Source organism: Pristiophorus japonicus, chromosome 4 (genome assembly GCF_044704955.1).
Source record: "Pristiophorus japonicus isolate sPriJap1 chromosome 4, sPriJap1.hap1, whole genome shotgun sequence".
NCBI classification, from domain to species: Eukaryota; Metazoa; Chordata; class Chondrichthyes; family Pristiophoridae; genus Pristiophorus; species Pristiophorus japonicus.
The window spans coordinates 257,019,789-257,042,761 of NC_091980.1; the positions used below are offsets into that span (position 1 = coordinate 257,019,789).

The following is a 22,973-nucleotide window of genomic DNA, read 5'->3' on the forward strand; positions in this document are numbered from 1 at the left end:
GCCAACCTGGCGACCCTTGATAAGCCAAAGACGCAGAGTGCCCACAGCGACAAGTCCGCCCTCAAGGCCTCCATAATCAGCACCTGCGAAGAGACGCTCGGTCACTCGACCAGGAAACACCAAGCCTGGTTTGACGAGAACAAGCAGGAGATCCAGGAGCTAATTAGCCACAAGCGCAAGGCATTTCTGAACTTAAAACAGCAACCCAATATGAGAGCAAGAAAGCAGCAATGCTACATCTCACCCTTAGCAAGCTCCCCGCCGGAGTGGAGCTAAATTATAGAACAGATGGGAATCTGTTTTACCTCCGCTGCCTCCAGGCCAGATCCAAGGTCGTCCCATCCTCTGTCATTGAAAGATGACGCTTCCATCTGCGCACACTCGGAGACTGAACTCCAAGCCATCATCAACACCAAGGCATACGAAAACATGGGCCTTATGCTAAACATCCGTAAGACAAAGGTCCTCTACCAACCTGATCCCGCCACACAGCACTGCCCCCTGATCATCAAAATCTACGATGAGGCTTTGGACAAAGTGGACCATTTTCTATACCTCGGGAGCCAACTGTCAGCAAGAGCAGACATTGATGACTATGTCCAACACTGCCTTCAGTGTGCCAGCGCAGGCTTCGGTTGCCTGAGGAAGAGAGTGTTTGAAGACCAGGACCTCAAATCCGGCACCAAGCTCATGGTCTATAGGGTAGTAGTGATACCTGCCCTCCTATAAGGCTGAGAGACGTGGACTATATACAACAGACACCTCAAAACACTGGAGAAGTACCACCAGCGCTGCTTCCGCAAGATCCTGCAAATCCATTGGCAGGACAGACGCACCAACATCAGTGTTCTTGCTCAGGCCAACATCGCCAGCATCGAAGGATTGATCACGCTGGGTGAGCCACATCGTCCGCATGCCCGACACGAGACACCCAAAGCAAATGCTCTATGTGGAGCTTCGACACGACAAGCAGGTGGGCAGAGGAACACTTCAAGGACACCCTCAAAGCCTCCTTGACAAAGTGCAACATTCCCACCGACTCATGGGAATCCATGGCCCACGACCGCCCAAAGTGGAGGAAGAGCATCCGGGAGGGCGCTGTGCACCTCGAGTCTCATTGTCGAGAGCATGAAGAAACCAAGAGTAGACAGCGGAAGGAGCATGCGTCAACCCAGGCTCCTCGATCACCCTTTCCTTCAACCACTGTCTGCCCCGCCTGTGACAGAGACTGTAGGTCCCGCATTGGACTCCTCAGTCATCTGAACAACCTTTGATCTAGAATCATCGTCATCATAGACAGTCCCTCGAAGTGGAAGCAAGTCATCTTCGACTTCGCGGGACTGTCTATGATGACGATGATTCTAGATCAAAGATTGTGTACTTCAAACAGAAGTCCTATTTACCAGCCTCACAAGAGCTAGCTGCAAAGCAAATCCACGGTTCTTGCCATTGTCCTCCCAAGATTATTGCCATTTTCCCCTCCCTTGCCTAGAGCAGTAATCTTAACACGGCATATATGTCACATCCCGAACTGTGCAGATTACATCACTTTTCAATACATTTTACAAATGTGGCATTTTTCGTCTTGATACATTTTATATCATATAGTCTTTCAGTACAATTTATATGATCAGTCTCTGAATCTATCTCCTCCTAAAGGCTTAAAATACTTCAACATTACTGGGTGCCCCTCATCACAAGCCAGCGTGACCTAATTGCCTGTCAGACAAGCACACAGGTTCTATGCATGTGCTCAATTTCTGCATGTGTGCAGTTGATATTCCTGTCTCATTCTGTGACAACCTCCGAGCACCCGCCAAGCATGACAACCCATGCTGAATATTGGGTGGGCAGGGAATCATTTAGAGTGGGAGCTGTGAACACCAGAGTGTCTCCTTCTCCCCACTGAAGTGGAAACCCCAGTTGCATAAAAATGGTGCAGGCACTCGGCCGGTAGGCGTGTATCCACAACATTCTTTTAATCCCTTACACTGAACGAGAATAGAAAGAGCAGCAATATTTTATCTTTTTATATTAGAGCACATTTCAATGAACATCGGTTAAATGTTATGGGGAGAATGCAGGTGAATGCAGATATGAGGACAGTTCTTTTAAAAGTGGCTATTTGAAACAACATCACCATGATGGCCACCTAAAAAAATGAGTTACTTCCCAGCAGCTCCTGGCATTTTGATAATTCCTGGTGCTTTACGGCTGAGTTAACGCAGGAGTCACATGATTATGCATATGCAAAACACAATTATGTGCATTCTGGAATAACTTTTGAACAGGAGACAGACAGCAAGGGACACAGATCATTGCAGATGCGCACAAGCTCCTTTTGGTGGGAAGGCAGAATCAAATTGTGAGGCATTCAGGGTGGGGAAGGGGCCGACAAAAGATGGGCCATGCTGTGCTGGATGCGCTGATCCCTTTTGAAGAGGTGACTAAAGTAGTGTTCAGGGGAATGTCTATGGATGTTATTTATATGAACTTCCAGAAGGCATTTGATATAGTCCCACATAATTGACTGAGCGACAGAAGACAGAGAGTAGGGATAAAGGGTAGGTATTTGAATTGGTAGGATGTGACTAGTGGTGTCCCACAGGGATCTGTGTTGGGGCCTCAACTATTCACAGTATTTATTAACGACTTTGATGATGGCATAGAAAGCCATATATCCAAATTTGCCAATGACACAAAGATAGTCGGTATTGTGGGCAGTGTAGATGAAAGCATTAAATTATAAAGGCATGTTGATAGATTGAGTGAATGGACAAAACTGTGGCAAATGGTTTTCAATGTAGGCAAATGTGAGGTCGTCCACTTTCGAAATGGTAAAAAGTTAAAAACAGTGGAGCTCCAAAGAGACTTGGGGGTTCAGGTACATTGGTCGTTAAAATGTCATGAATAGATAAAGAATATAATCAGAAGGCTGATGGGATGCTGGCCTTTATATCTAGAGGACTAAAATACAATGGAATAGAAGTTATGCTGCAGCTATACAAAACCTTGGTCAGACCTCATTTGGTGTACTGTGAGCAGTTCTGGGCACCATACCTTTGGAAGGATATATTGATCTTGGAGGGAGTGCAGCATAGGTTTACCAGAATGTTACCTGGACTCCAAGGTTTAAATTATGAGGAGAGATTATACAAATTAGGGTTATATTCCATAGAATTTTGAAGGTTGTGGGGTGATCTGATTGATGTTTTCAAGATACTAAGGGGAACAGATAGAGTAAATAGAGAGAAACTAGTTCCGCTAGCTGAGGATTCTAGGACTAGGGGTCATAGTCTAAAGATTAGAGCCAGACTTTTCAGGAATGGAATTAGAAAACACATCTACACACAAAGGGTGGTAGAAGTTTGGAACTCTCTTCCGTAATTGATGGTAGATCATTTGTTAATTTTAAATCTGAGATTGATAGCTTTTTGTTAACCAAAGGTATCAAGGGATTTGGGCCAAATGCGGGTATATGGAGTTAGGTTGCAGATTAGCCATCATTTCATTGAATGGCGAACAGGCTCAAGGGGATAAATGGCCTACTCTTGTTGCTATGTTGCTATGAATTTTGACAGTCAACACTGGTATGCAGACACAAGTCGGGAATCGCTGACGGCTGCCATGTCTGATTGCAGACTCAACCAACTTGAGGAAAATTTCAGTTTAGCCCATGGAGAAAATTCTTCACCCTTCCTGCTCTGTTTAAATGGGTGTCCTAGAAAAGTAACCAATGAGTAAGTGATAGTGACTGTCTATGGAGATGCTCTTGGAGTCGATCCCCACTTCTGAAAAAGGTGGAGAGCATGATCATTACATTCCTTTAAGAAAATCGTGTGGCAGTCTATCACTTGTGATAAATCCACATAATTGAGCATGTGCTTCAGTTGCAGTTAAATTGAACTTTGATTTCAGTTGTTAAAAAAAATAACTTTAAACTTGTGCTTGGAGCCTTCAGTCACTAATTTAAATCGATCGTGGTATTTATGATTGCAGGTACTCCAGCATTTTGTCATACAGGACATGTCTCAAGCAGATTTGCACTGATTATTTCTTAATTGAGTTGCCATCTGTTATGAAGTAAAATACTGCGGATGCTGGAAATCTGAAATAAAAACAGAAAATGCTGGAAATAATCAGGTCAGGCAGCATCTGTGGAGAGACAAATAGAGTTAACATTTCTGGTTGATCATCAACCTCAAACATTAACTCTTTGAAGTTTCTAATTTTGGTAATAACACATTTATATTAGCAAGCCCCTTCTGTTTGAATTGTTTCTACAACATGACCCAGTTCCCTTGCTGTGAGTGTCCATCGCTTATACTGTGGGGTCTATTTGTCATCAATTAATAATTGCTGGTGTTCTCAACTGAGCCCAATCCTGTCCTAATGTGATATACACAAGCACACTTTCCAACATGATTTACTGAATAGCAGTCAGGAGTGGGTAATGTGGCTGATTTTTGTTTATGTCCCTTATCCCAGGGCTCTAAGGCCAATTATGGCACCTCCACATCTATTTCAGCTGAGATATACTACCTCAGCACAGACCCAAGATCAAACCTGGGACTTCCTTGGACAGGCTCAGTACCATGCCATGTGCTACATTTACCCACTGAAACATTGGGGATTCTGTTTTCCACAATTTTAAAAAAGAACTGTTGCATAGATGTACCATATTTTAAAAGTGTAGGAGCTCATTTTTCAAACATTATACAGCTTTTAAATTAGTAAGTAGCAAAACCGAATGATTTATAGCTGACAGAACTTCCATCCAAGTGGAAAACTCATTTATGACCTAAAGATCAAACTTCTTGTGCTTGGAAGCCAATTTAACAGACTTGTCTATACTACACTGAGGTCATGTTGAATGCAGCACATCCTTAATTTGGTGTTTGAATAATGTTACCGTGGCAGAAAACAGCATGTCTACATAATTCAAGGATAGCATCTTACTGTAGCATTTGAGGCTGATAATAAAGGCGCAAATAGTTTTTGCCGTCTCCCAGGTAGTAAAGTAATTAACTGCCTGCAAAATAGATCATGGATTTCAGTAATAGCTCTGTAAGTCAGGAGCTACCATATGCATCTCATTCAGCTGTAATAACAAACACTGAATGTTGGTAAAAGAAAATTACTGAAAAACTTCAATTTGGGAACATTTTTTATAAAAAGCCTCAAAGGTTTTTAAGAGCCTCATCAGATGCCATTATACTACATGTCTGAGACCAAAACAGGTTTCACTCTGCAGCAATTGAATAGACTGGAATTATACATCTCCTTAGCTAAAGCTTTGAGGCTGTGAAAGCCATTGTGGGCTTTGTTATCAGGGATTTTCATGCAGTGACATTGGTCAAAGACCTATATTTATGGCTGTTTTTCAGTTGTATCTTGTTTTTTGAGTTGACAAAGTTTTAGGGCTGTGTCACTTTTTTAAGCTGTTCGTCAGCTTTTCCACGTTCTCTGTGTTGCCCTGTATGCTTCTTGCAGCACATCATCATCATCATAGGTTGTCCCTCGTATCGAGGATGACTTGCTTCCATGCCAAAAAGAAATGAGTTCACAGGTGTTTCAATGAAGGACCTAATATTCCAGGTCCCGAACTACATGTTGAAGGGTGGAAGATGCCTGTGCGTGGATTTTTTTACCAGCCACCACATGGGCTTGACAGAGCTAGGTCTTGCTCCAGTGGCAAGGATTAATCAAGATGACTGGAGACCAGCTCTGCTGCACAGACCTAGTGTGTGCACATATTGCAGTGTGGGCTGGCCCGTACTGCCCCTGGACCTTCGCCTCTTCTGGGTCCTGAACTCACGCCTCTCCTGGGCCCCGATCACGTCACTCCACGATCACTCATCGAACGGTTGCTCTTGCAATATGGTTCTTAACCAGCTCAAGGTTACAGGGTAGCATTGAGGTTAAGATATGCAGAACAATATACAATGTATCATTGAGACCATAATTTATTGCTTTCTCATAAGGCTTCCCAAATTCTGTCCTCTTAACTGCACTAAGAATTTCAGCAATTCACATGTACTCTCTTTCCATGTTCCTACAAATATCTTCACAGTTGCCTAGGCAGATATTCATGTGTTTTGTCAGAGAATCTGGAGCTATATTTACAGTTATCATCAAGTTTACTTTAAAATTGATTTATCCTATTGTACTCCAAATCTTATCTATGTGGGTCTGTTTTAAGTGGGTTTGAAGCTGGTTGTAAAAATAGATGCAATTCAAAAAAAAAATCTATTTCTAATCTCTTGGTTGCCCTTCATATAGATATGGGATGCTATTGAAACAAGCAGGTGCTTAAAGACTTACTTGTGCCATTCAGGGGCAGTTCGTGATGCTCAGTGGTCTTTGTGTGGAAGACAGATCCTCAGTGGTGGATTTGATTCTATGCTTCATCTGACGGATATTGAAACAGGTACAGTGCTGTTAGCTTTTTTTTTAACTAATTTTCAGATGTTTTCATGTTAATCTTGGATGTAGTTCCAATTAAGCAAATTAAGACTGTGAAGGAGGAAGTGAAAGGTCACACATACATATTTCCCTATCAGACTTTGTTTTTCTTCCAAACCTGGGTTTGTTCTATTTCCATCCCTGACTTTTTGAGATTGATGCCTTGAACTGTGAAATTCTAAAAATGTAATTATAGTTTGAAAACCACATCTGCCTGGCAGGTTTGATCACTGTGGATATTTTCTCTCCATCGGTATGAAAGGATTAAAAGGGCAATTTCTTGGCAGGATCTCTATCCTTCAATTTCCTTTTAGTCCATTCTACAACCCACAGGCTGTCTGTCACCGTCATATATTCTAGAGATGCAATCTTCTTGTTTATATGTTCTCTATAGTCTGCATTTTAGATTATAGTACAGCCTTCAGGGACCTGAAGAGCTAAGGGCTTAGTAACTAATAATTATAGGTGCTATTTAAATGTGAGTTTCTTCTTTCTTTTCAAGTCACCTTATCATGGGCAGTTTTACATCTCTTCTCGTGGCGTGAGCCTTCTGCTCTCCATTCTTGGCTCCTATGCTTCATTCGATTGGTTCTCTACTTGTGCTTTATCAGTAATTCATCTCAGATTTGATATGAAGAATATGGTTAATATATATCATAAATGCTTCTTGTTAGCTTTCATTGATTTATACATTTAGTGTTTACCAAATGTAGCACATTGCATCATTTTGAAACAAATGTGAATTTAGTCATTCAGAACAAGTGCTTCTTGTTAATCAGTATACTAGTTTGGAAGCAGGGACATGTTGCACAGCTAGTTTGAAAAATGCTTTTTCATAACTTCTCGTGATACTCATTCAGTTACAATAGCTTGGCTTGAGATCAGTAGTCAGACTCATTCTTGTCACGATGAAGTTATTTTATAGGTTATTTCTCTAGAGGAAATTATTACTTTCAAGGTAAAGAACAGCATCTGGAAGTGTGCTTATGCTCATGATAATGGTACTTGAAAGGAAAATTACAAGAAGGACCTAATTGTAGAAGAGATATGATTAAGTACCATACGTCACTGGATTAGGATACTGTGATCATCACTAAACTGTATTGCATGGTTAGAGTCATTGTTATAGAAATTTATTTTGTTTTTGTAGTAAATTAAACTTAAAAGCAAAAATTATATTAAAAAGAACACCAAGTTTCTCATTAATGATCTAATTAATTTATATCACAAATGTTAACTGTTCCTGAGGGAAAATAAACAAACTTGGTGTTTGCTGATGTAGTTGGATTGCTGACTAAAAAGAGGCAGTGCTTATATTACAATAACCTCAGGAGTTTTGTGCTGGAGATTCCCTGAATTCAAGATGAAATCTCTATAAAATCTTTTTATTCAGCAAAGTGTTCTGGCAGCTTTCATGCATGTTTAGTTTTTCATATTTCTCACAATGGTTTGGTTCACTTCTAATTTAAAAAATAAAATTCCCCAGCATGATCGAACAAGGGAGGGTGGGTGGGGAGCTGGGGCAGGGTGGGACTGGAGGGGTGGAATAAACCAGGGTTTTCACTACTGACCACTATACACTGATCCCTGGCTGCTAGAGAGTCTGCTCATGTGGATAATGAGTGATGACAGGATCAGATCAGCTGTGTTACCTCCATGACTAAATAGCCAGCTGTGGTTACTGCTTGCTCCCCAGGCTTGTACACGTGAAATAACAACTTTGATCAGAGATTGTCAGAGAGTAGCTTTTTAAAATTTGAATAAACATTACAAAAAAAGATGCTGTTAAATTTGCTGTAGTGCTGCAGCATTGGCTTATGCTACAGGCTACATCAGTACTGCTCGTACCAATGACAGCTGATAAGTAACACTCCTGCACTAAATGGGTGACTCTCCATCAGCATGTATAATTGTATATGGTGTCACATAAACACAAAACATTAGATTTTCATAAGCTTTGCCTAAATAGAATATATATCAGTGCCAGCATTGAGGAACATTGAAGAAACATATATGCATAGAATATGACCAATTGTCTGGCAGTTTACCCTGGGATGTTCAACCTTTTTGCATGTAATATACTTCACTAAGTGCCAGTTCTCCCTGTCAGCTGTGGCTCAGTCGATAGCACACTTACCTCTGTCCCACTCCAAGGACTTGAGCACATAAATCTAGGCTGACACTCCAGTGCAATGCTGAGGGAGAGCTGCACTGTCGAAGGTGCCGCCTTTCAATGAGACATTAAACCGAGACCCCGTCTGCTCTCTCAGGTGGACATAAAAGATCCCATGGTACTATTTCAAAGAAGAGCAGCGGCGTTATCCCCGGTGTCCTGGCCAATATTTATCCCTCATTCAACATAACAAAAACAGATTATCTGGTCATTATCACATTGCAGTTTGTGGAAGCAAATTGGCTGCCACTTTTCCTACATTACAACAGTGACTACAATCCAAAAGTACTTCATTGGCTGTAAAGTGCTTTGAGACATCTGGTGGTCGTGAAAGGCGTGATATAAATGCAAGTCTTTCTTTTTTCTTTTGCGTAACCTTAGAGGTTGTTGAAGCCACAGACCCCAGTGCAATCTGGTATTTTATGATGAGCCCTCTCAGAATTACTGAGACTCATTCTTACTTTGTAAGGTGTGACAACAAGCTTCCAAAGTGGGATACTACAGGAACAGCAGGAAGACATTCAGCTCCTCAAGCATGTACCGCCACTCTATTAGATCATGGCTGATCTGTAGGTCAACTCCATTACTTGGCTTTTCTCCACATCACTTGATACCCTTGCTTCACAAACATCTATTGATCACAATCTTGAAACTGTCAATTGGTTCAGCTTCCACAGCCATTTGGGGAGAGAAGATTTTAGATTTTGACTACTTTTTGTGAGATAAAATAGAAGGAATAATTTATCTGCATCACTCTATTGAATCACTTTACCATTTTAAATTTATCAATTAGATCACCCCTCAATCTTCTCAACTCGAGGGAATACAAACCAAGTTTATGCAACCTGTCATCATAATTTAATTGTTTAAACTCTGGTATAATTCTGGAGAATCTGTACTGTACGCTCTCCAAGGCCTTTATATCTTTCCTGATGTTGAGTGCCCAAAACTGAACTCAGTACTTCAGATGGATGCTGACCAGGGCTCTGTACTACTGAAGGATAATTTTTTTACTTTTGTATTTCAACCCCCTTGAGATAAAATCCAACATTCCTTTAACCTTTTTGATTGCTTTGTGTACCTGTGCACTAGCTTTTGGTGATTTCTGTAAATGGACACCTAAATCCCTTTACACCTCCTAATCTCTCCCCAATAAGAAAATATTCCAATTTGTCTTTATTGGATCCAAAGTGGATGATCTCACAGTTCTCCACATTGAACGCCATCTGCTATTGTTTTGTTCATTCGTTTGGTCTGTCTATGGGCTAGAATTTCCATTATTTTTGCATGCATACCGCCCACTTAATGTCCATTTTAACGCTGAAATGAGGTTAAAATCCCCATATATCGCCCATTTAGCCACAAAATGGAAACTGACACCCATTTCTCGGTCACTTATCGCCGAGCGTTACTTTTGGCATGTACATAACGCTGAGATTCAATAATACCGACCGCCCACTTTTTTTTTGTCATAAAGATCACATTTGCTGAAACTAATGCCCAGTATATCGCCCAGCGTCACTTTCAGCATCTAGCACAAACATCGCCCACAATCTCACTCGCCGAAAAAACTGGTTAAAAAAATTGAACTGATCTGAACTAATCACAGCGGTGTGGACGCCATTTTATAAATCGCAGGTCGCTTCATTGAAAAGGCTGCTTCAACTTCAGGGGAGTTGGATGTACTTTGGAGTTCTTTTCAGCTGATGTGACCATCTGAACAGACATCTTATCATACTGTGGACGATGAATTTTACTTTAGGTATCTTAGTGGGGAAATTTATTGCTTGTGAACAATTGGCATTATACTTATAGTTATTGGAATGGGACAAGCCATTTCTCAGCCTGCAGCAATTACAACGCAGATGCTGCAGAATGCAAATGGCACAATGTCTAATCCACAGCATTATGTGCCCAATCTAAGACGTGCCAGACTGATGAGGAGGACCAGACCATACACCCCCGCACTTACAGGGAGAAGCAGTCTTACCTCGACTTATCCGAGAACACCTGCCTTCGGAGACTGCGCTTCCACAAAATGGTTATCAGTGAGACATGCCAGCCCATCAGGGCAGATCTGCAGCCTGCCGGCACCTTCAGGACATCACTGTCCGTCGAGGCCAAGGTCACTGCGGCATTGTCGTTCTATGCGTCTGGTTCCTTTCAGGCCTCCATGGTCGATTTGTGCTATACCTCAGCATGCCACACATTGCTGCAAACACCATGTCCATTGTGTCCCGTAGGGGACGAAATCTGCACTGCGATTTCGAGAGGAGCTCTTCGGCCACGGGAAGAAGACGGTTGAGGAGGACTCTAGCGATGACTTTCCCAGTGGCTGATAGCAGGGAGATTCCTCTGTAGTTGCCGCAGTCGGACTTGTCCCCCTTTTAAAGATGGTCACGATCACTGGTCATCGCCCCAACCCTTTTCTCAATCTTCCTCACTGCCATGCTCCACCTCACAGTCGACAAGCTCCCCGCTGGAGTGGAACTAAACTACAGAACCAGTGGGAATCTGTTCAACCTTCGCCGTCTCCAAGACCACCCCAACCTCTGTTGTCGAGTTGCAGTACGCGGACGACACCTGTGTCTGCGCGCACACAGAGGCTGAACTCCAGGACATAGTCGACGTATTTACTGAGGCGTTCGAAAGCATAGGCATTACACAAAACATCAGTAAGACAAAGATCCTCCACCAGCCTGTCCTCTCCACACAGCACTGCCCCCTCAGTCATCAAGATCCACGGCGCAGCACTGGACAACGTGGACCACTTCCTTTATCTTGGGAGCCTCCTATTAACAAGAGCAGGCATTGACGACGAGATCCAATCCCGCCTTCAGTGTGCCAGTGCAGCCTTCGGCCGCCTGAGGAAAAGTGTGTTTGACGACTAGGCCCTCAAAACTGTCACCAAGCTCATGGTCTACAGGGCTGTAGTAATACCAGCCCTCCTGTATGGCTCAGAAACAGCAGACACCTCAAGTCGCTGGAGAAATAGCACCAATGATGTCTCCGCAAGATCCTACAAATCCCCTGGGACGCACCAACGCTAGCGTCCTCGTCCAGGCCAATATCCCCAGCATTGAAGCAGTGACCACACTTGATCAGCTCTGCTGGGCAGGCCACATAGTTCGCATGCCAGACACGAGACTCCCAAAGTAAGCGCTCTACTCGGAACTCCTTCACGGCAAACGAGCCAAAGGTGGGCAGCGGAAACGTCACAAAGACACCCTTAAAGCCTCCATGATAAAGTGCAACATCCCCATTGACACCTGGGAGTCCCTGGCCAAAGACCGCCCGAAATGGAGGAACTGCATCCAGGAGGGCGTTGAGCTCCTCGAGTCTCATCGCCAAGCGCAGGCAGTGGAAAGAGCGTGTGGCAAACCAGTTCAAACCACCTGTGACAGAGACTGTGGTTCTCGTATTAGACGGTACAGCCACTTAAGAACACATGTTAAGAGTGAAAGCAAGTCTTCCTTCATTCTGAGGGACTGCCTATGATGATGATGATGATGACACATTGTTGCATTAGACAGGTCACTGAAGCCCTAAATGCACGTGGATAGCCTTTATCAGCTTCATTATGACCACCAAGGCTCAGACTGACTGGGCTCTAGGATTCTACCAAATTGCTAATTTCCCCAAGATGCAGGGAGCAATACACTGTACGCACATTGCCATGCGGGTACCTTCTCAGGACGCAGAGATTTTTCGCAACCAAAAAGGATTTCACTCTCAAAGTCCAACTCGTTGTCGACCACAACCAGATAATTATGGCAGTAAATGCCAAATATCCGGGCAGCATTGATGAGGCTCACAGCCTGCGTCAGAGCACTGTATCTGACATAAGAACATAAGAATTAGGAACAGGAGTAGGCCATCTAGCCCCTCGAACCTGCTCCACCATTCAATAAGATCATGGCTGATCTGGCCGTGGACTCAGCTCCACTTACCCGCCCTCTCCCCATAACCCTTAATTCCCTTATTGGTTAAAAATCAATCTATCTGTGTCTTGAATGCATTCAATGAGCTAGCCTCAACTGCTTCCTTGGGCAGAGAATTCCACAGATTCACAACCCTCTGGGAGAAGAAATTCCTTCTCAACTCGGTTTTAAATTGGCTCCCCCGTATTTTGTGGCTGTGCCCCCTAGTTCTAGTCTCCCCGACCAGTGGAAACAACCTCTCTGCCTCTATCTTGTCTATCCCTTTCATGATTTTAAATGTTTCTATAAGATTACCCCTCATCCTTCTGAACTCCAACGAGTAAAGACCCAGTCTACTCAATCTATCATCATAAGGTAACACCCTCATCTCCGGAATCAGCCTAGTGAATCGTCTCTGTACCCCCTCCAAAGCCAGTATATCCATCCTTAAGTAAGGTGACCAAAATTGCACGCAGTACTCCAGGTGCGGCCTTACCAATACCCTATACAGTTGCAGCAGGACCTCCCTGCTTTTGTACTCCATTCCTCTCGCAATGAAGGCCAACATTCCATTCGCCTTCCTGATTACCTGCTGCACCTGCAAACTAACTTTTTGGGATTCATGCACAAGGACCCCCCAGGTCCCTCTGCACCTCAGCATGTTGTAATTTCTCCCCATTCAAATAATATTCCCTATTACTGTTTTTTTTTCCCAAGGTGGATGACCTCACACTTTCCGACATTGTATTCCATCTGCCAAACCTTAGCCCATTCGCTTAATCTATCCAAATCTCTTTGCAGCCTCTCTGTGTCCTCTACACAACCCACTTTCCCACTAATCTTTGTGTCATCTGCAAATTTTGTTGCACTACACTCTGTCCCCTCTTCCAGGTCATCTATGTATATTGTAAACAGTTGTGGTCCCAGCACCGATCCCTGTGGCACACCACTAACCACCGATTTCCAACCCGAAAAAGACCCATTTATTCCGACTCTCTGCTTTCTGTTAGCCAGCCAATTCTCTATCCATGCTAATACATTTCCTCTGACTCCGCGTACCTCTATCTTCTGCAGTAACCTTTTGTGTGGCACCTTATCGAATGCCTTTTGGAAATCTAAATACACCACATCCATCGGTACAACTCTATCCACCATGCTCGTTATATCCTCAAAGAATTCTAGTAAATTAGTTAAACATGATTTCCCCTTCATGAATCCATGCTGCGTCTGCCTGATTGAACTATTCCTATCTAGATGTCCCGCTATTTCTTCCTTAATGATAGTTTCAAGCATTTTCCCCACTACAGATGTTAAAAACTAACCAGCCTATAGTTACCTGCCTTTTGTCTGCCCCTTTTTTAAACAGAGGCTTACATTAGCTGCTTTCCAATCCGCTGGTACCTCCCCAGAGTCCAGAGAATTTTGGTAGATTATAACGAATGCTTCTGCTATAATTTCCGCCATCTCTTTTAATACCCTGGGAATCATTTCATCAGGACCAGGGGACTTGTCTACCTTGAGTCCCATTAGCCTGTCCAGCACTACCCCCCTAGTGATAGTGATTGTCTCAATGTCCTCCCTTCCCACATTCCTGTGACCAGCAATTTTTGGCATGGTTTTTGTGTCTTCCACTGTGAAGACCGAAGCAAAATAATTGTTTAAGGTCTCAGCCATTTCCATATTTCCCATTATTAAATCCCTCTTCTCATCTTCTAAGGGACCAACATTTACTTCAGTCACTCTTTTCTGTTTTATATATCTGTAAAAGCTTTTACTATCTCTTTTTATGTTTCGCGCAAGTTTACCTTCGAAATCTATCTTTCCTTTCTTTATTGCTTTTTTAGTCATTCTTTGCTGTTGTTTAAAATTTTCCCAATCCTCTAGCTTCCCACTAATCTTGGCCACCTTATACGCATTGGTCTTTGATTTGATACTCTCCTTTATTTCCTTGGTTATCCATGGCTGGTTATCCCTTCTCTTACCGCCTTTCTTTTTCACTGGAATATATTTTTGTTGCGCACTATGAAAGAGCTCCTTAAAAGTCCTCCACTGTTCCTCAATTGTGCCACCGTTTAGTCTGTATTTCCAGTCTACTTTAGCCAACTCTGCCCTCATCCCACTGTAGTCCCCTTTGTTTAAGCATAGTACGCTCGTTTCTGACACAACTTCCTCACCCTCAATCTGTATTACAAATTCAACCATACTGTGATCACTCATTCCGAGAGGATCTTTTACTACGAGATCGTTTATTTTTCCTGCCTCATTACACAGGACCAGATCTAAGATAGCTTGCTCCCTTGTAGGTTCTGTAACATACTGTTCTAAGAAACAATCCCGTATGCATTCTATGAATTCCTCCTCCATGCTACCCCACGCGATTTGAGTTGACCAATCGATATGTCGGTTAAAATCCCCCATGACTACTGCCGTTCCTTTTTCACATGCCTCCATTATTCCCTTGATTATTGCCCACCCCACCGTGAAGTTATTATTTGGGGGCCTATAAACTACACCCACCAGTGACTTTTTCTACTTACTATCTCTAATATCCACCCACAATGATTCAACATTTTGTTCATTAGAGCCAAAATACATTTCTCACAACTGCCCTGATATCATCCTTTATTAACAGAGCTACCCGACCTCCTTTCCCTTCTTGTCTATCTTTCCGAATCGTCAGATACCCCTGTATGTTTAATTCCCAGTCTTGGCCACCCTGCAACCATGTTTCTGTAATGGCCACCAAATCATACCCATTTGTAATGATTTGTGCCGTCAACTCATTTACTTTATTTCGAATGCTGCGTGCATTTAGATAGTGTTTTAATCCTAGTTTTTAAACCATGATTTTTAGTTTTGACCCCTCCTGCAGCCCCTTTATATTCAGTGGCCCTTTTTGTTTTTTGCCTTGGGTTTCTCTGCCCTCCACTTTTACTCATCTCCTTTCTGTCTTTTGATTTTGTCTCCTTTTTGTTTCCCTCTGTCTCCCTGCATTGGTTCCCATCCCCCTGCCATATTAGTTTAACTCCTCCCCAACAGCACTAGCAAACACTCCCCCTAGGACATTGGTTCCAGTCCTGCCCAGGTGCAGACCGTCCGGTTTGTACTGGTCCCACCTCCCCCAGAACCGGAATTTGAATCCCTCCCTGCTGCACCACTGCTCAAGCCACGTATTCATCTGCGCTATCCTGCAATTCCTACTCTGACTAGCATGTGGCACTGGTAGCAATCCCGAGATTACTACTTTTGAGGTCCTACTTTTTAATTTAGCTCCTAGCTCCTTAAATTCATCTCGTAGGACCTCATCCCTTTTTTTACCTATGTCGTTGGTACCAATGTGTACCACGACAACTGGCTGTTCTCCCTCCCTTTTCAGAATGTCCTGCACCCGCTCCGAGACATCCTTGACCCTTGCACCAGGGAGGCAACATACCATCCTGGAGTCTCGGTTGCGGCCGCAGAAACGCCTATCTATTCCCCTTACAATTGAATCCCCTATCACTATTGCTCTCCCACTCTTTTTCCTGCCCTCCTGTGCAACAGAGCCAGCCACGGTGCCATGAACTTGGCTGCTGCTGTCCTCCCCTGATGAGTCATCCCCCTCAACAGTACTCAAAGCAGTGTATCTGTTTTGCAGGGGGATGACCGCAGGCGACCCCTGCACTATCTTACTTGCACTGCTCTTCCTGCTGGTCTTCCATTCCCTAGCTGGCTGTGGACCCTTCTCCTGCGGTAAGACCAACTCGCTACACGTGCTACTCACGCCATTCTCAGCATCGTGGATGCTCCAGAGTGAATCCACCCTCAGCTCCAATTCCGCAACACGGTCCGTCAGGAGCTGGAGGTGGATACACTTCCCGCACACGTAGTCGTCCAGTGTCCCTGAGTTCCCACATGGTACAGGAGGAGCATATCACATGACCGAGCTCCCCTGCCATGACTTAACCCTTAGATACCCTTAAATTGGCAACAACAATGTTAAACGGTTACTAACTGATATAAAAAATAAAAGGAAAAGCTACTCACCAATCACCAGCTAATCACTTACCCCCTTAGCTGTGACGTCACCTTTTGATTTCTTTCTACTTCTTTTTTGCCTTCTCTCCCCGCTGCAGCTGCACAAGTACGCCTCTCGCTGCCGCTGGGCCTTTTATAGGTCTCACCAACTACGAACTCCCGCCTCTCGGACTGCCGCCGCCTCTCGCTGCCGCTGGGCCTTTTATAGGCCTCACCAACCATGTACTCCCTCCTCTCGGACTGCCGCTGCCTCTCGCTGCCGCTGGGCCTTTTATAGGCCTCACCAATCACGCACTCCCGCCTCTCGGACTGCCGCCGCCTCTCGCTGCCACTGGACATGTTTACCAGTCAGCCATAAGGTCAATGCTGGATGCTTGTTGACAAACGATATGGCCTAGCCACCTGGCTGATGACCGCCCTTCGTAACACCCACACCGAGGCCGAGAAGCAATACAACGAGAGCCACAGAGCCACACGCAATGTGGTCCAGAATACCATTGGTGTGCTTAATCAGTGCTTTAGATGCCTGGAGCACTCAGGAGGGGAGCTACAATACAACCTTGATCAGGTAGCTCAATTCGTGTGCTCCATGCTGCACAACTTGGCTATCAGGAGGGGGCAAGAATTGCCAGAAGGAACTGATGGTCCACCTCAGGAGAGAGAGGAAGAGGAGGAGGGGCTGGACGCTGATCTAGGGCCAGACAATCAGGCTGTGACTATGCAACCATACCCATGCTCCCCTCCAGGAAAGGGCCCGTGGTGGCTACATAGATGCAAGACTCTTATGGCAGCAGCTCATAAATGAGCACTTTGCCTGAAAGAATGTTGCTGTTATTGACAAAGCTGACACACTGTAGTGTGTGCAGCTCAGACATCAATGGTGGACATCACCTTGGTGCCAGTTAAAGTTTATGTTGATTGAAGTTGAGTTTAATTAAAGTCTTTCATGTTAAGGAATCACCAGTGTGTAACGGTCCAGCTATCTGAGACAATACGCAACAAGGTTATGTTAAATAAAAAAACATTTAATACGATCATTGGTCTGAAATCATAAGTATAACGGTCAAAAACACCCCACCCCCACCCCACCCCACAACATTTTTTAGAACATTGTCATCAATCAAATGGTCAACATGTCCAGCAACACAGAACACAATGCAAACCAACAGGACGGCCCCCTCCCCGCATACATTACAACAAATTGCATACACCGAGATAGAGATATAACAAAGTCATCATCTGCAGACATGCATCTCACGTTCCTTCCCCCCCCCCTCCCCTTCTCCTCCCCCTTCTACCCCTTCCCCTCCTTGCTCCACGCTGCCTCGCTGAGGCACTCCTCAGGCGATGCCTCATTGCGGGGGATGAAGGCAGAGCCGGTGGTTGCATGGATATGGGAGTGGGGGGTACCGAGGTGGGAACATTCTCGGATCCAGAAGCAAGATCTTGCTCCTGCCTCTCGTGTTGTTGGCACTGGGGGTGCGGAACCTAGGGGTGGAATGCCGCACTCCAGGACCACTGGGAGACTTGTGCCACCAGTGTTCCTGGCTATCGCCTCCAGGGCTTTCGCCATCCGCGGAACGTGTACTCCGTCATGGTGCTGGAGATGCTGGCCAGCTGTTGAGATATGCCCCCCAATGCCTGTAGGATCTGGTGACCTATGTCGATAGTCCTTCTGGACAACTCTACCATGTCGTCCCTCTCATCTGGCGCTCGTGGAGCAGACCTGCTCTGTCTACGAAACCTCCACGAGGTTGGCATCATCCTGGGGACACCTGGGGTGTCCTGTGGCGAGTTGCTTGGGCCCGGTCCACTGTGGAGGTGGGAATGGCTGGAGGAGCACTAGATATTGTTGGGGTCAAATGCCTTCTGGAGCCTGGCAATGCAGGCTCTTCAAAGTCCGCGCTGTCATCCGTAGAGAACGGACCCAGCAGATTGACGGGCGAGAATCGGAGCTCCTCAGCACGAGATGTAAGAGAGTCCTGCGAGTCTGGCCCCGCGCCCCCATCTTCTGGGCTCAGTGGTCTTGCCTTGGGACGCACTGCTGGCTGAGCTGCAAAACACAAATGAGGTTATTAGAGGAGAAGGGGGTGCTAGGGTCACAAGGTGAGTCCAGCGTTACACACAGCATATGCACGACAAAAGCACCATCGCGATCAAAATCATCACAGACATCACATTTCATGACCATCAACACATTCTGCATTGCAATGATTCTCATGAGGCTAGCATTATTTAGAGAACATTTTTAGCAATCATTTATCATATATTATTGTTCGGATGAGTGGGTGTGGCATCTATTGACTTCACATCACGCAATGGTGTATACTTTACTCACGTGGCATCACTTCAGGTTCTGCAGCTGCCTGCGTGGCCGTCCGGGGGTGGGTTCCCACAAGTGAGAGCACCCGCTCTTCGATGTCAGTGAGGTCGCTGATGACTGGTGGCCCCCCACCCGTTCGCCTCTGCTCGGACCTATTACTCGAAAGCAGCTTCTGTAAAAAGTAACAACAGGACGATATGACATGAGATCATTGTGTGTGACATCATTGCTAGGTACTGTCACAGAGACTGATACAACACATAACCGACAGATGTAATCATGATTATTATAATAATTATCATTCTTTACCTAAAGACGTACACCGTGACCACAGGCTTTGAGTACAACATTCCCGGTAAAAGTGAAAGACCTCACATTTGATTATAGTCACTCATAACTCTTACAAATCAAATTATTTAAATATATAAGTACATGTAAATAAATGTAATACTTATTTTTGCGGATCCGACAAGGTCGTTCCATCGCTTGCGGCATTATACCTCGTTGGTCGCCGACGAGACCACCTCTGCTTTCTCGGCCCATATCTTCTGGTAGGCCTTTGGGGTGGGCTTCCCACCCCCTCCCTGGGTCACATCACCCCAGCGTGACTCGACCTCCTGTATGAGAGAGGCATTTGCTTCGTCCGAGAACCTCCTTGCTCTCTTTCGTCCTCCCATTTGTTCCTCTCCCAGCTCATTGCTCTCACCAGGGTCAGTCTCCACAGCATGCTAGGTCGCCTCCTCCATTATAGGCACCAAATTCGTGAAAATATCTGGCTGGTAACAGCTAACTTTTTTTGCACAATTTGCTATAAAGCTCGAAACTCAGTTCCAACTATCTTCTTGGTGCTTAGTAGGCTTTTGCTGCTGGTGTATCTCCCTCGTGCCTCCCACAACAGCCAAGCAAGCACACATCACACCCACACACGCCTTCACTCCCTCTCTGCTCCCTCTCTCTCTGTCTCTTATGCACATGTAATTATGACCCCTGACGACCTGAATCACAGGAAACGAGCGTTGCCATGCCGTGGCTAAGGATGGCGACATTTTACGGCAGAAGGTCACAGAGATTTAACGCTAACGCCCATTTCAGATCGCTTGCGGTAATGCCCAATTTTTAAAATGGAAGCTAGGGGCTTTGAAAATGGGCGACAATCCAGCGATCTGAAAACCCATATTTACCGCCCACGCCGGAATTAAGCCCATTTTTGGGCGATCTGCACAAAAGTGGAAAATCTAGCCCAATATCTCTTTGTAACGTCCTGCTCCCAGCTACATAACTATAAACCTGGAAACTTGGATATACAACCTTCTATCTATTCATCTAAGTCATTGGTATATATAAAAAATTTGCAGGACTACGGGGAAAGGGCAGGGGAGTGGGACTAGCAGAAGTGTTCTTGCAGAGAGCTGGCATGACAGGCTAAATGACCACCTTCTGTGCTGTAACCATTCTATGATTCTATGATATGCTGAAAAGCTGGGGCCCCAGTACAGATCCCTGGGAAACATATCTTTATTCGCTTTATCCCTACTCTCTGTCTCCTGCCTCCCAACTAATTGCCCACCCAGGTCACTGGGATATCTCCAACCTTATCGAATACCTTCTGAAGGTCCATATAGACAACATCTATTAAACACCCCCTTTCCACCACACCAGTGATCTCAAAAATCATCTGATACCTTTCCAAGTATTCAGTCACTCTGATAGATTCCTGTAATTTCTCCACAGTTGATGTTAAACTGACATTTTAAAGGCACAATTCCTGAATCTAGAGTGTTTTGGAAAATGATGACTAATGCATCTCCAATTCCCTCACATTTCTTTTAATACCCGAGGGTGGAAACTATCAGGTCCTGGAGCTTTGTCTATCTTGTCCCAATATTTTCTCCATACCATTTTTTAAACTTATATTAAATTTACTAAGTTCCTCCCCTTGACTTATTTTTAGGTGACCTTGTATCGCCAGTATTGTGTGCTTTTTCTCCACTGTAAAAACGGATACAAAGTACTAATTTAACACGTGTGCCATTTCCTTATTGTTCATTATAGTATTACCTACATCTGTCTTTAATAGGCTCATATTCACCTTTACCACTCTCTTGATATATTTATAAACACCTTTGTTGTTTGATATCGCTTGCAAGTTCTTTTTTCATATTCCTTTTTTGCACTTCATTACTTTCATTGTATCCCTTTTTTGTCTTTTATAGCTCTCCTAGATTTTTTGGGATTTACACTTTTCCTTGCATTTATGTAAGCTTTTCTTTTTAGCTTGATACTGTTTTTATTGACCGTGGTTGCTTAACTACACAAGTGCAGCCATTATAATTTATGACGAGTGCATCTCTAATTTCCTCACATTTTGTGTTTTGTATCATACCAAATATTTATTTGACTACTTCCTGCTGTTTGTAGACTCATCCATGAGCAATTCAGCTCAGTTTACTATGGTCAATTATTTCTCACCCTTTGAAGTTTGCTTCAGTAAAATCTTTTTTGTGAGTCTCCCTCAAACTTAATATAAAATTCAGTCATATTGTGGTCACTATTCCCAAGATAACCCCTTACCATGTGATTGGTAATTAATTCTGGTTTGTTACTCATCACTAAATCTAGTATGGGCTGTCCCCTTGTTGGTTCTAAAACATATTGTTCGAGAAAACTTTCCTGAATATATTCTAGAAATTCATTGTATTTACTACTTGAATTGTTCTGCTTCTTCCAGTCTATGAGAAAATGAAAATCTTCTGTTATGACCACATTGTTTTCATTATGTGCTTCCTTGATCTCTTGTATATCTCTCCACTGCATCACATGGAGCACACAAGTATAGGTAGTGAGTCCTTCTTGTTAGGAATTCCCATCAGATATACCCACCATAGGAATTGATTTCAAAATACAAACAGAAGAACTAGATGGGAAGAAAATCAAGCTACAGATATGGGACACAGTAGGTCAAGAAAGATTTCGTACCATCACAACAGCATACTACAGGGGAGCTTTGTGAATAATGTTGGTTTAGGTCATCACAAATGAGCAGTCTTTTGACAACATAAAGGGCCCAAGTTTCGAGCCGTGCCTAGAACGGCGCAGTCCCGACCTGGATGGCCATTTCTCGCGCCACAAAGTGCGCCTAAAAAAAACCTCCGTATTCTCCACCTCCCTGCAGGCCCTCTGACCCTCGGCGCAGTGCACCAGGAGCTGTAGGGGGGGCGGAGCCAGGTCCCTTTGCTGAAAACAGTGCCGGGACCTCTGCACATGCGCGCTACAGTGGGCACGCAAGTACAGTAGCTCCAGGCGCCCAAAACTGTGTGGGAGGGGCCCGAAGCACACAGCCCCTAGCCCTGGCCGAATGGCCTCACTGGGGCTGCGTGAATAAGGCTCCTCCCACGGCCAGCTCCTGCTTCCTCCCGACTCCCGCTCCCGCTCCCGCTCCCCCCCCCCCGGACCGGACTCGACCTGACTGCCTCTCCTGCTCCCCCCCCCCCCGACCAGACCCGACTGCCGCTCCCGCTCCCCCCCGACTCAACCCGACTCTACTCCCGCCCCCGCCCCCGGACTGGATCTGACCTGACCTCCCCCTCCCCGACCTCCCGCTCCCCGACCTCTCTCCCTCCCTCCTTCTCTCCCTCCCTCCCTCTCCTCCCCCCCCCCCCCCAACCACCAACCCGAACCGAACCGAACCTCCCTCCCCGACCCGACCCAACGCCACCTACCTGTAAATCTGGTGCTGGGGACGGGCCCTGCCTGAAGTCTCGGGCCTGGCCCGTTAGGCCTTCGGTCCCGACGGCAAACTGCTGCCTTTCACACAGGTAGGAACATGGTTTATTTAATCTTTTCTTTGCTTATAAATTTTTATTCAGGTTGGATTTATTTGTATAATATTTGTATAAGTATAAATAAGGGTTTATTGTAGAATTTAATGACTTTCTTTCCCCCCCCCCCCCCACCCCCCTCCCCCCCCCACCTCGTTCTGGACGCCTAATTTGTAACCTGCGCCTGATTTTTTAATGTGTAGACAAGGTTTTTTCAGTTCTACAAAAATCTTCACTTGCTCCATTCTAACTTAGTT

General features: G+C 44.8%; 1 protein-coding gene across 3 annotated transcripts in view; it reads left to right on the forward strand.

The window, feature by feature from the left end:
- Window positions 1–22,973, forward strand: part of wdr25 (WD repeat domain 25) — a 148,517-nt gene that overhangs the window by 63,134 nt on the left and 62,410 nt on the right. For all 3 annotated transcript variants that reach the window (XM_070879376.1, XM_070879375.1, XM_070879374.1), the window contains exon 3: window positions 6,283–6,430. In XM_070879376.1, coding sequence (XP_070735477.1) covers window positions 6,283–6,430 — 148 coding nt within the window. The remainder of the gene's footprint in view (window positions 1–6,282; window positions 6,431–22,973) is intronic.